Source organism: Mustela lutreola, chromosome 7 (genome assembly GCF_030435805.1).
Source record: "Mustela lutreola isolate mMusLut2 chromosome 7, mMusLut2.pri, whole genome shotgun sequence".
Taxonomy (NCBI): Eukaryota; Metazoa; Chordata; class Mammalia; order Carnivora; family Mustelidae; genus Mustela; species Mustela lutreola.
In genome coordinates this window covers 117,399,696-117,413,498 of record NC_081296.1, presented here as the reverse complement: position 1 = coordinate 117,413,498, position 13,803 = coordinate 117,399,696, and the positions used below count along the sequence as shown (strand labels likewise).

The following is a 13,803-nucleotide window of genomic DNA, read 5'->3' as shown; positions in this document are numbered from 1 at the left end:
AAAACACATCAGCCAGACATCAAGGGTATAGAAGAAACCCATAAAACCCATAAAACTCAAAAGATAATTCTAAGTAAATTCACTCTGAAATCAGTGAAATTGCTGATAAAGTTGTTTGTGACACACCTGGATAAAAGATCAGAAAGTTAGTTTGACTTTTTTCACTTGAACTGAGTGGTGACCAATTGTTTTGGCTTTCTGTACATCTCAGCCTTACCCAGAGTACAAGGACAGTTCTAACTAGTTATTTTTTTCAGTATTTTATTTATTTGAGAGAGAGAGAGACTATGAATAGGGCAGAGGAAGAAGGAGAAGCAGACTTTCTGCTGAGCAGAGAGCCCCATGCAGTGCTCCATCCCAGGACCCTGGGATCATGACCTGAGCAGAAGGCAGACTCTTAACCCACTGCCCCTCTAACTATTTTGCGATCAGGAGGATGGAAATACTCTGGTTTTGGATGATATCTTTTTTTTTTTTTTTTAAGATTTTATTTATTTATTTGACAGATCACAAGTAGGCAGAAAGGCAGGCGGGGTGGGGAGGGGCGCGGGGCGGGATTGCAGGCTCCCTGCTGAGCAAATAGCCCGATGTGGGGCTTGATCCCAGGACCCTGGGATCACGACCTGAGCCGAAGGCAGAGGCTTTAACCCACTGAGCCACCCAGGTGCCCCTGGATGATATCTTTAAAGAGAGGCAATATATTGTAAGTCTTTACGCCACAAATGGCTGCTCTACATGGAACCTCTGCATGCTAATTTCTGTATGAGGATATGCGATTGATCTGAGCGTGCATGCCTGTAGCTACATTAGTTGTGACTGGAGACCCCAGTTGTCGCCATACTGACTAGATCTTCCTGTGCCCTGAAGGTACAGATGTCACAGTAAGGATTTGGGAATAAAAGCTTCAAGAACGGGACAGCTGGGTGGCTCAGGTGGTGAAGCTTCTGCCTTTGGCTCAGACCAAACCCACGTCAGGTTCCCTGCTCCGCAGGAAGCCTGCTTCTCCCTCTCCCACTCCCCCTGCTTGTGTTTCCTCTCTTGCTGTGTCCCTCTCTGTCAAATAAACAAAACCTTTTTTTTTTTTTAAGATTTTTTTTTTTTTTAATTTGACAGAGAAAGAGAGATCACAAGTAGGCAGAGAGGCAGGCAGAGTGAGAGGGGTGGAAGCAGGCTCCCTGCTGAGCAGAGAGCCTGATGTGGGGCTCAATCCCAGGACCCTGAGATCATGACCTGAGCCTAAGGCAGAGGCTTAACCCACTGAGCCACCCAGGCACCCTTAAATAAAATCTTAAAAAAAAAAGCTTCACGGACAAATACATAAATGATGGCACCTGCTTTTGGGTCACCCTGTGCTCCCCATCTCCAGGAGAGCAGAAGTAGAAGTTCTGGGTTTTATGGCCACAGGATAGCTGTGAAAGGCTGAATCTCTATAACTGCACTGTAATAATCAAGGCTGAAAGTCCTATTGGAGTTTAGCCACAAAACAAGTCTAGGAAAAGTGCATCTTGTCTTACTAATGTGCAGAAACTGCTGGACCCTGCTACCACTGCTGTTATGATGAGTTGGAATTGCCAGAGACAATTTTTAGTTTGGGATTTTTCTAGGCTGGGGGTCACCACACCACCCTCCACTTACTTAGGTTTTCCTTAACTGTTCATGGCACCTGTGCCCAGCTTCGCTGAGGATTTTCTGCAGATGTGTAGTGTCACCTGTCATGTACAAACACACATAATCTTCCTCTATTTATGACGGGGTTATGTCCTAATAAAGCCATTGCATATTGAAAATATCGTAAGTTGAAAATGCATTTAAGACACTTAATTCAGGGGTACCTGGGTGGCTCAGTGGGTTAAAGCCTCTGCCTTCAGCTCGGGTGATGATCCCAGGGTCCTGGGATGGAGCCCCACATCAGGCTCTCTGCTCAGCGGGGAGCCTGCTTCCTCCTCTCTCTCTCTGCCTGCCTCTCTGCCTTCTTATGATCTCTGTCTGTCAAGTAAATAAATAAAAAAAAAAAAAAAGAAAGAAAAAAACAAAAGACACTTAATTCACTGAGCATCATAGCTTAGCCTGTCTACTTTAAATATAGCTCAGAACAATTACATTAGCCTATTCTGGGAATAGTCATCTAACACGAAGCCTATTTCGTAATAAGGCATTGACTATTTCATGTAATTTACTGAATACTGTCCTGAAAGTGAAGAACAGAAGGGTTGTATGGGTACAGAACGTGTGTCGTTTTAAGTGTATTGTTTTCTGACCCTTGTGCTCCGTGGTTGGGTGGGAGCTGTCACAGCACAGCATCATGTCACAAGGTGTTAGTCTGCGGAAGCTCAAAACCCCAAATTCCAAGTATAGTTTCTACTGAAGGCATATGCTTTCACACGATCATAAAATCAAAAAGTCATTAGCTGAACATTGTTAAGTGGGGACTGTCTGCAGTCACTCTTTCCTAAGCTCAGAAAACTCAACATCCCCCACCCTGGTGTTCTCAAGCTTTTTGGGGAAAAAAAAAAAGTAGGTGCTCACAAAGCAGTCAGAGACTCCAGACTTCAGCAGTTATGGTGGGTCTAAAGGATTAGCATAATTGCCTATGAAGACAAATTTTGCAAAAGGTAGTGTTATCTATTAGAAAGATGTGATTTAAAAAAAAAAAAAAAAAAAAAAAAAAGAAAGATGTGATTTAATAAGAATTTTAAAACTCTGCAAGATGTATGCTCGCTTTGGCAGCACATATACTAAAAAAACTCTGCAAGATGTGAAATATTAAATAAGCTTATGTACAGGGTTTGTGCATTAGTAAGACTGTTTGCTTTGGAACAAGTTTTAGTTTTAGGACCCTATCCAGTTTATTTACTTTTTTAAGTCACCTCCACAACCAGCACGGGGCACAAACTCACAACGCTGACATCAAAAGCCACACACTCTACTGACTGAGCACCCCAGACACGATCAACTTGCCATTGGTCCCAAGATTTGTAAAGTACATTCTTTTGTAGAGTCCAATTATTACCATTGCACTGTGCCACAGGAAAAACAGGGTTGTCAATGTTAGAGGCATAAAATCAGTGTCTTCATAAACAGAGAACTTTTGAAACATCCAGCTTTAGCAGACAAGATCTGAATAACTTAAGCACTTTCATATGAAGATTGCTTATTTGGAAAGCCATGAAGTAATACTGCTAACAATTCATAGGTTACTATAATGTAGAAAAGACAACTACCGGCATAGCAAGAGATGATGAAAACAAGGACATGTCTATCAAATTTATAGATGGCATCAAAGTCAGATACGCCCTTTAGATGGATAGATAGTTCACTGAAATTGAATTCAAGTTCGAGGAGTTTGTGTTTCTGTCTGCTGGAGGCGGGCTCTTTTAGGCTTGTCTTTGTAAAGTCTGTCTAGCTCCCAATCAGCAGAGCAGAACTCTTGGTAGTGCTAACTCAACAGTTCCATCAGTCTGACCTTTGTAACTCTGAGGAAGTAAACATAATATACCACCTTTCTCTTAGATGATGTAAAATAAAATAAACATGAGCCACTATATCATTTATTCTATATTAAGAGTCATACATATATTAATTCAGGTTGAAATCTTTTTCTACAGAGTATTTCTTAAATATTAGCATCTGATCCACAGTCATAGAGTACTGATTTTAACAAGAAATTACAAAATGGAATTTTTTACTTTCATAATAGCTCATCCACTTAACATTTTTATAGACAAAGAACTACTATAAATATGTAACATAATGCAGGCTTTTTTCTGCACCTGTTCACAAATCATAGTGAATATAACCGTTTAACTATTTAGAAATGGAATGCTTTCAAACTGTCCCTGTATTTAGATGACCAAACTTCCCCTCACTAGACGAATTAATCACATTTTCTTTATTCTCTCCTCTATGGCACTCATGCCTGTGGCTCCTAACCTTAATCCCTGTCCTAGTTCCTCTGGTTGCCGTTCCCTAGCTTGAGCTCTTAGAGGGCTGGGAGCCTGTCTCCTTTACAGTGTTGGGCATATGTTATACCCAACACATGTTGAACCAAACTGAATTTAATCAGGACATCTAAATTTTATGTAGCTTCCTTCTGTTTAATTTTTTGTAACTAAATAAAGATTACAAGAACTTTTTTCAAAAATGTACCACAAAATGTACTATTGACTGAAATTCTGAATTCTGTATAATAAGAAACTTTATGTTACACGATAAAACCTCATAGGAATTTGAACCTAAATAACCTGAAACCATAAACAAGGACTCTTAAGAAAATGTATAAATGGCAGGCAGAAAAGTCAACCCCTGACGTATTGAGTATCAGTTGAAATTAGAAGACTTTACATATCTGAATAAAGTTAACATTAAAAGGATCTTTCCAAACAATGGACTCTAAAGCCTAACAATTATTTTAAAAATTCTGCTGTAGACCCCCCCAACCCCTGCAAATTAACTCTTTAACTATAAAAAATAAGGCAACTTGAAGTGAAACGTTGATAAAGTGAACTCTGGATTGCATGCAGAAGCCATATTTGATTGGTGCCCTCCCATGATCCCTGTCTTTAATGACCTTGAGCAGGATGGCTTTTCACAGGCGCTGGTAAAATAAATTAATCTCTCAGAAATAAATCCGATGGTTTCTCAGATTCCACTAAATAGTAGACCAATTAAGATCATCACAAACTTCGTGCTGTCAAATGCATTACCTTGAAAGAAAATTATGCAGACAGCTTTTCTGAAGAATCCCATTTGTGCCACATACTTATTATTCTTTGAGGTGGAGGTGGTGGCAGGGAACATAATTTCTGTTTGAAAGTTCTTTTGTTTTCTGCTACCTTTACTTAAATGTTACCCAGTACTATTTTTATATCCTATAAAGTACTTTGAGAAAATGTTAAGTGACTAGTGCTACATAAAATAGAAGAGGGTTTTCATATTCACTGGGTTGTAAAGCAAAGTGAATAACACTTGGCTCTTAAAAGGGCGAAGATAATACGCTGAAAAAATTAACAAGTATCCAATAAACCAACCCACCTTGTAAAATGTTGAGTTCAAAGGGAAACTGAATCCCAGCGAATTAATAAAATGTTCATTAAAAGCAACATTTATCACAGTAAATTTAAATGAAAATTAATGCAGTATTATTAAACTGCCTTTTAAATGATCATTTTAATCATGTCAAATGGGGATGAACTGAATAGGAACCTATTTATGTTCACTTAATGTTTGGCATATAAAGTCCAATTGCTTAAAATAAATACTATTGAAATTAAACATTTTATAAGAGACTTCCAAGTTATTGGATCCTTGCTTGCTTCTATAACAAAACAATCTGGATCACCTTAGAATTCATGTGAAAAGGATTTGGCCGTGTGGCAGGTATATTCAGACTGAGATCAATTAATTTCTGGATTCTTTTTTCAGACTGAAATCCTATTTATTTAATTCACCAGATACTTTCAATAGAAAAGATTAAGGAGGAACCACTTAAAAATGAAAACAGGTAGGGTACACATGTTATCACAAAATACAATTGGTTATACTATACGGTCTAACCAAAAAATATGTATCAAACCACAGTGGGGGAAAAAAAAAGTAGAAACCCAGGACCAGAGAAAGTATTCTTACCTTAACATAAATAACTAATTACACATATTTATCTAATAACTCTTTAAAACTCCCAAATATGCATAAGCTTTCCAAAATATTTGCAATCACTGGTAAGTGCTATACTTGTTCATTCATGAGAGATTACTGAAAAACTTACAACGCACATATATTGGCTTGAGCCATTCTTGCAATAAATGAAGACAGGATTCCTTAAAACACTGTAAAATGCACGAACTTTGGTCAGATTTTTTAAAAATTTTCACTTTTAAATATATTTGCTGGTAGCCATCCAAGTCCATTAGCACCACATACAGTGAATGAAAAAGAGTATTTTTAGGGAGAATGACTTAGCAGTCTTCTTTTTATGTCTGAAAATTATACTACTAAAAGAAACTCACTTCTTGGGTCATATGTTTTGAAAATCCACTTTTGTGTGGCTAAATTGAAGGATTTTTGTGGGTTTCTCCTCCCAAGGTTATACGCGTGAAGGTAGAAAAGTCTGGGGGAATAATTTTGTACTTCAGCAAAGAATCTTGCTAATAATATCCATTATTTGGTTCAGTTCCAAAGTCAGATTAGGTTTTTCTGCCAGAGGTCTCAAGATGTACTCACAGCAAGAAACAAAGAAGGTTCTACAGGACAAATCAGCACATACTTTCTATATGTAATCCATAAATAATGCAAGAAGTCACCAGGTCATTTACAATCATCTAATGTACACTCTTTTCTCCAAGAATGGACAAATCCTCTTTAACAAATGCTTTGCAACTTGAGTGGAAAGCTTTTTATACTTCATCTACTGTCAGAGTCATGCTGTCTCTCAGTTTAGACAATGGGGACTAAACAATTTGGACCTTTACCTGTGAGGTAGGGAAGTGTGTTATAGTATTATGGCCATTTCACACAAGGAAAGATTGAAATGGAACTACTTTTTCAAAAAATATGGCAATCGTTGATGAGATCGATGATTTAAATAACCAGATAAAATGCAAATAAGCCCTTCTCATCATTACATTAAGTTCTTTTTTTTTTTTTTTTTTTTTTTTGGTAAGGGATTAACTGGATTGAACATACTGATGAAAAAGTTATTTATCAAAATCCATGTAAAATGTAGGTTACTGGTGTCTGTTGACACATAGGCACAACAAGAGAATACTGATATTTAAAATACAATGTGCTTTAACAATAATTTTTCACTTTCTATTCAACCATGAACTTGGCTCATTCTTGGTCAAAAGTGAAGAGTATTTTCACTAAATTGTTATGATTTCCTGGGACTTTTACTGCCAGGCTGGCTATGAATTCCCTCTTTGGGGAGAGGTGGATGAAAGTGGTCTCTAGAGAAGCAGTCCTGCAAGATGAATCCTATGTTATCTGGGATCATATTTTTACTTGGGCAATTTGCCTTCTCCTGGATGGAAAACAGTATTTTACTCTTCCTGTTTTTGCTGTTGCTGTTGTTCAGTTTTTTGGGTTTTGTCTCTAACTTTTCAGCAGATGACCCCATGCAGAAATGGATGTGAGGCAGAAAGACAGAGAGGGAAAATGCACGGCCCATTTCCACACATTTGCACTTGGTAATTATTTGCCTATTTGAAATAAATTATGAATGGCTTTGTACGGTATCTAAGCAAGACAAGAAAAACACTCATATTTGATTCAAATATGCACATTCTGCTGAAATTAGGAAAAGGCAATATTTTTTTTTTGAGGTAAGACTACTGCCTATGAGTGTAACAACTGTAAATCACACATTCACAAAAATAGCTCACCTTATTCACCATTTTAAACATAAAAGTGCACTGTAAAAAAATTTTTTTTTGAAAATCCAATGTGATGTTAACCTATACACAGGATTAAACTATCAAAAGGAAACAAGGCTTTGTGACATCAGAGAATATTAGAGTTTCTGGCATACCATGAGTGCTCAATAAACACAGCTTCCCCCTCCTAAGCACCCCAACTACCACATGTCATTTTAGCTACTCCCCATATGTCACTTCCATTGTGATCTTTACTAACTTCCTCCAAAATCCAGAAGTGACTGCACTTCCGTGGTAGGAGAGTTTTACATACTTAATTCTTTAGCACTTCCGGGCTGGAACTGTACCTGTAAATTCCACAGATGATAGCCTCTCATTTGTAACTGAATGCAAAATGCCACAAATATGCAAAATAATTTAGCAGGAAGCTTTTTTTTTTCCCCTCCCATGATCTGGAAATTAAGTCACTGTAGAGGATTGTTCATTTTATTATCATCAGAGGCCATTTCATTAACCAGCTGTTCTATCGACAATTGGATAGCATTCTTGACAAGAGAAGAAGCTGTTTCTATTAAGAGTGTTTCATATTGTTCTGAAGTTCTACCCTCAAAACCACTATCATTAGCAAAAACCCCCACTTGCTCATTTTCAATTGAAATTAAGAATTGCTTAGGGACATTTTTAGATTTCTTAACATCAAATTCACTGATTTCAGTGTCTGTAATAATAATAGCAATTGGCTCCATTCTTTTGCTTTCTTCTGGTTTGGGTTTTTCTGCAGTGACCTCATTTTCTCTCAGCTCTGATTCCTGGCTCAATTCAGTATCTTTTGGCTCACTCTCTTCGGCTACAATCTCTCTACTTTCGTGCTCTTCCCAATTTGGTCCACTTTCTAGGATCTTGCTTCCGGCATCTTCCACAATTTGCTGATCTGGGATTGTGGGTGAGGGAGGAACCTCAGAAACCACTGGAGGCTGATGTTCTGTTTCAGAAGTTTCAAGTGGGCTTGCTTGCTGGGGTTGAATACTTTGTTTTTCCTCAATCGTTTCCGTATCTCTTTCAAGGATTAGTGTTCCTGGGTGAACGGCAGAGTGCCCCGTATCTAACCCAAGTTCTACTGAGATCACTTTTTCTCCAGCTGTAGTTGTGCTGTTGCTCACATTTGGTTCGCAGACCTCATCACCCCGCTTCCCAGAGCCGTCTTTACTTAAATCCTGGGGCAACTCGGTTTTTGTTGCCTGCTCATCTGATTGGGCCAGGGCTTTTGTATCCACATGTTCAGCCTCTGCCTGGACTCTGATGCTGCAGTCTGAGTCTTCTATAATCTTGGAATGATTACTTCTTTTCTCTCCTTTTGAGAATTTAATGCAGGGAATCTTAAGTCCAGATTTGGCCTTTTTCTTAGAAAGATCAGCATCCTCAGCACTGATTTCAGGTTGCACTTTAGCCTCAAAGGGCTTTTGCTGCTTTGAAGATTCTGACCTTTTTCTGCGTGTTACAAGACGTTTGATTGAGGCCCAGGCCCCGCCTGGGGGCTGTGGCTGATCGGAAGCTCCTGCTTCTGGGGGACGCGTTCCTGCCGTACCAGCAGCTTCAGAGCTAGCTCTGGGCTTCATCGTTTTGGTTGCTTTCTTTCTTCTCTTGAAGCAAAGCATTGAAGATCTTCCCTCCTGCCTCTCATCTTGAGGACTAACTTCTGTGGGTCTCTTCTCATCCCTGCTTTCAACTTGAATTTCAGAAACCGTGGTTTCCATTTTTACATCACATTCGTTCTTTCTCTAGAAAACTATATTCTCTCTTCCTTAGCAGCCTTTATGACAAAAAGGTGGGCAAAAATATACTAAGTAAAATTTCTTCCAGATGTATTCACTCTTTTTGTTTTACTCCATACATTTGTTTGAGGTGGTTTCTTCAATGTACAATTCCTAGTTTCTCTCTTACTTGTAATTTCTCTCGTTAATTTCTTCATGAAAGCCCTTTACTGGTTAGATTATTGTTTTATTTAAGGACCAACCTGATGAGAGAAAAAAGAGTGTATTTTATTTCACCATCAACCTACTGTTTCCTACAGAAAGATTTCAGTTGAATGTATATTGTTCTACCAAGAACGTTTCCCATCTAATAATCTACTGAAATGACTACAGAATAAAAAATATAAAAAAGACTACTATAGAGTCTACTTTGCTCTGATCTCTTTGTTAAAACTTCAACTTGGATTACTTGCAAATCCAGTATCAATCTTTTGTTGTGCTGTCTTTATGGATGTTTATAGTTCAAATCCAAGTTAACAAACAGAGGACAGTAACAAAACAATGAAAGGCAAAGTGGTAAGAGAGCTAGGGTGATTTTTATTACATGCAAATTCTGCAGCTGCAAAGGATCTTAAAGATCATTCAAGTCCAGCAAGATGAAGAAAACGAACTCCAGGGTGGGTAGTTGGGGTGCCGAAAGCCATTACAGTTAGATAAGGTCACAGCCAGAGTTAGCACAGAAGACTTTGACTTTCCAATGTTCTCTCCGTTATACCATAAGGTTTCTGTTCTAAAAATATATGTTCCATCAGAGAGGTGCTACTTTTCATACACACTCTTGGGAAATTTAACATCACTGTCATTCTCCCCTCTTAAATTTAGTTGTATAATTTTGACATTTTTTCAGCTATTTTGACAGCTAAGTATCTACTGTTCAAATGTTTTCCATGAGCACACAGTCGAAGGCCAGTAAGAGTGAATGATAATAATAGCTGACATTTACTGAGCAACTCCTGTGCATTAGGATATGCTAGACACTTTTACATACATCTCTAGTCTTCCCCACATTATAAAATGAGTAGGTGGAGGTATCACTCTCTACAGAGGAAGAAACTGAGGCACAGAGAGTTAAACAACCTGCCTGAGATTATACAACTAGCAGGTAACAGATTAGATTGAACCAGATTGATTGCCTGTTTCTGAAGCCCAGACTTGGAATGTAGGCATTAGAGTTTTGTCAGAAAAATGAATTGTTTGGAGATACTAATCTGCACTAGATTCACTAGTCAAAAAATTTTTAATTGTTTTCTTTAACCACAAGGTAGCCTGTCAAGTCATAACTGAACCAAGACCAGACTGAATTCTTGCTATTTTAAAATAAAGCTTTTGAAATTCTCTGTATTTTGTTTTCTTGGTTCTGGAACTAATTTGAAAGCCAAAAATAACTGATATGCTATGCAAGTGGCAAACTGATTAGTTATTTATAAACATATAATTGATCCACAGAATAGTATGACAGCACCAAAGAACACAGAAGTGAGGTGATGATCTAACAAAAGCCATATTAATTTTTGTTGATGTATATCCTAAAATAAGCGAGGGGACTCTTTCCCTGTACTGTTTTTGTGTAAATCCTTCAGCGCTGAAGGTGTATTTGGTTAGCTCTTGATTCTATGAACCACAAAAGGGACTGGAACTCAGGAAATCAGTTTATGATCTAAATAAATATTCCCTTAGGTTGGCAGTTACATACGCTATGCCCCGACAGAAAGACAAAGTCATCCTAGAACAGCGATGGACCTAAAATGTGAACACTGTACAGTGTCCGTCTTCACACAATGCTTCCATAAGCCAAGTCTTCTCACGTCTTGGGAGTTCTCAGCACCTGATAGTTTTTACCAACTGGAGGATGTACAACAGAAATAGTGCAATTAGATCATGTTTAAGATGGTACTATTTGAGGTTAACCTGGGTCGCCCAGAGACAACTGCCTGGGAAGCTCACGTGAACGTCTGTTACGGTAGAAATCAAACAAACACGCAAACAAAAACCTAACTGAAATGGGGAAAAATACAGTCTGAAAACATTAAAACCTTGCAGAACGTTCGCGTGCAAACGATGCTCCTTAACCTGCTGGGTACTTTCATTGTCGCGGTAATCTCAAAGTCCCTGTTGTCATTTCCTGACAGAGTCCCATGTCTAACGCCACTTTCCCCCCTGAGCAGAGAAGCCCGGAGGCCAAGAGCAAACCCTTCGGGAGGATCGGGAGGAAAGCTGTGACTTTCTCCCAGGGCCAGGCGCGGGCCACCAAGCCGCCACCCGGAGGAAGGCGCCTCCTTCCGACTGGATGCGCCTGGCGGCAGGAGCCGGAGCGCAGGACCAAGTACTCGAAAAGGAAAGTGCCGGGGGCGTGGAACAGAGCGCGGCTGCAGGCTATCTGCAGTTACAATGGCCAGGAACCCCAAATCACAGTTCCCGCAAAGGAGGTGAGGAAGGAGAAGCGGTCCCCGCCACCCCTGCTGCCAGCATGAGCTGTAACGCGAAGAGGGTGGGTGGGCACCGCTGACGAGGGTCGCGGGGCTGGAGGTTCCGGCAGACAAACGACCCCTGCCGGTTCCTACTCAGGCCTCCTCGGCGGCCGGGACTGCGGGTGTCCAGGGGGACCTTCCGCCCACCACGCCGCGCAGGCGGCCGGCGGACCGGACCCCAGCCCCGACCCCACTCCTGGACACTCCCTCGCCCTCCTTCACTTACCGACGGCGCCGGGGTTCCTGGCGACCCTGCTGCCGACGTCGGGGGGTGGGGGATGTCCGCTGGCGGCGCTGGACGCCCAGGCAGCCCGGGAAGCCCGGGAAGCCCGGGTCGCACCAGCAGCGTGCAGCCCTCTGCTGCAGGAGCGCAGCCGGCGGCGCCCCCTCCCCAGAGCGCGGGGAGCGACAGCCCGCGGCTCCAATGCGCGCGGGGCAGGCGGGCGCGGGGCGGGGCCAGGGCGCGGGGGCTCAGTCTGCAAGCGGCTCGCCCCGCGGCGTGGGAGCACACCTGGCACTCCTGGCCCCCGCGCGGGCCCCCGCGGCGCACCACGTGCAGCACAGGCAGCGGACCACCCAGAGGGGGAGGGGGCAGATGGGATGCGGACCAGGGCAGTGAACCCCCGCATTTTCTGAGACGCAAAGTAGCAAAATTTGGTTTTAATTTAGGGGCACTTCCATTTAAGTCCCCCGCCCCTCCAACACGCCGAGTCTTTAAATACACGGCAGATACTACATTTGAAAAGTAGGGTTAAAAACTGTGTCGGGTGAAAGCTCATTTGGGGGAAAAATTACGTATATGAATTGAAACAGGGGAAAAAAAAACCTTTCCTTGGAGTGGCTTTGGGTGTAATGGTGTTATTATGGTTCACTGCCAAATACTCTCAGAGACCCAAGACCCAGACCCTTGGCCTCCCTAGTCTGGGCGGCAGTTAGAGGTGATACGATGTGTGGGCGAGGAGGTCAGACGGGCACAGGAACCCAGCCACATCCATCTTTTATATTTTATGTATTTCCAGTGTCTGCTTAATCTTGTCTCTCTCAGTTAAGGGGGCGGGGGGGTGGTGTGTGCAGGAGATGGCTTCCCTCACAATTCCAGTCCGAGTCAGAGCAAAGGGCACAGGGAGCATTTACCCTCTAGCCTGACTGGATGGCCAGGCTGTGTATTTTCATACATTTCCTGGGTCTTTATCTAAACAAGTTGCCAGCTGTACTGAAAAGCACTGCAAGCATTTATTTCATTTGTACACATAAGGCGTAGGTTTCATTAACCAATGAAAGGCGTTGCTATGAGGGCTTAGGGGACATGCTTCAGGTTTAACATTACCTACGGAGGCATTCCTGGGAATTCCAGCTGTGAGGTCCGCCCCAGGATTGGGTTGTTGCAGTGTTGGGTTGCCCGGTTGGCTCCTCCCAGCCCCTCCCGGTATACCATCCAGATGAAGAACCTATTAAGGTGGAGGAAAGAATTACTGAAAAGCAGTTGTACTTACCGCTTTTCTTTGATAGGATCATGATCTTCAGGGAAGTAAATGTTATCTGCTTTTGGATGTTTTCCAGGAATATATTTTACCTCTGTAGGATTCTGAAGCTGTTGCTGAGACTTAAGAAAGAAACTTTAGGGGTGCCTGGGCGGCTCAGTGGGTTAAAGCCTCTGCCTTCAGCTCGGGTCCTGGTCTCAGGGTCCTGGGATCGAGTCCCGCATTGGGCTCTCTGCTCAGCAGAGGACCTGCTTCGCCCCCCTTCTCTCTCTGCCTGCCTCTCTACCTACTTGTGATCTCTGTCTGTCGAATAAATAAATAAAATCTTAAAAAAGAAAGAAAGAAAGAAAGAAAAGAAAGAAAGAAAGAAAGACAGACTTTAGGACACAAGAGCAATATTGAATCTAAGTTATCAGGGTCTTAAGTTTACAGGTAAAATGAGAGACAAGAGCTGTAAAACAGGAAAACCCCCAACCATCTTGCTTAGTTGTAATTAGAATTCAGTCTATCTTTGTGCACTCAGCAAATACCAGTCTGAAAATGTCATTTATATCCCTAGATGGATGGCTAACCTTGCTTACTGACACTTTGGGACTTCAAACAAGCCAAAAGAAATCCATGCCACTCATAACTAACTGAGATGCTATTACTTACTGAGATCCAGGCTTTCCCA

The 13,803-nt window shown here is 41.4% G+C and overlaps 1 protein-coding gene across 1 annotated transcript; it reads right to left on the bottom strand.

Annotated features, from left to right (window-relative positions):
- Nucleotides 1–3,535: 3,535 nt before the first annotated feature.
- Nucleotides 3,536–12,082, bottom strand: AKAP5 (A-kinase anchoring protein 5). The gene is made up of 2 exons (XM_059182315.1): nt 11,876–12,082; nt 3,536–9,384 (listed from the first exon to the last, which is right to left on the bottom strand). The coding sequence occupies exon 2, from the start codon at nt 9,122–9,124 to the stop codon at nt 7,835–7,837; it is 1,290 nt and encodes a 429-aa protein (XP_059038298.1). The 5' UTR covers nt 9,125–9,384; nt 11,876–12,082; the 3' UTR covers nt 3,536–7,834.
- Between the last annotated feature and the right edge of the window lie 1,721 nt (nt 12,083–13,803).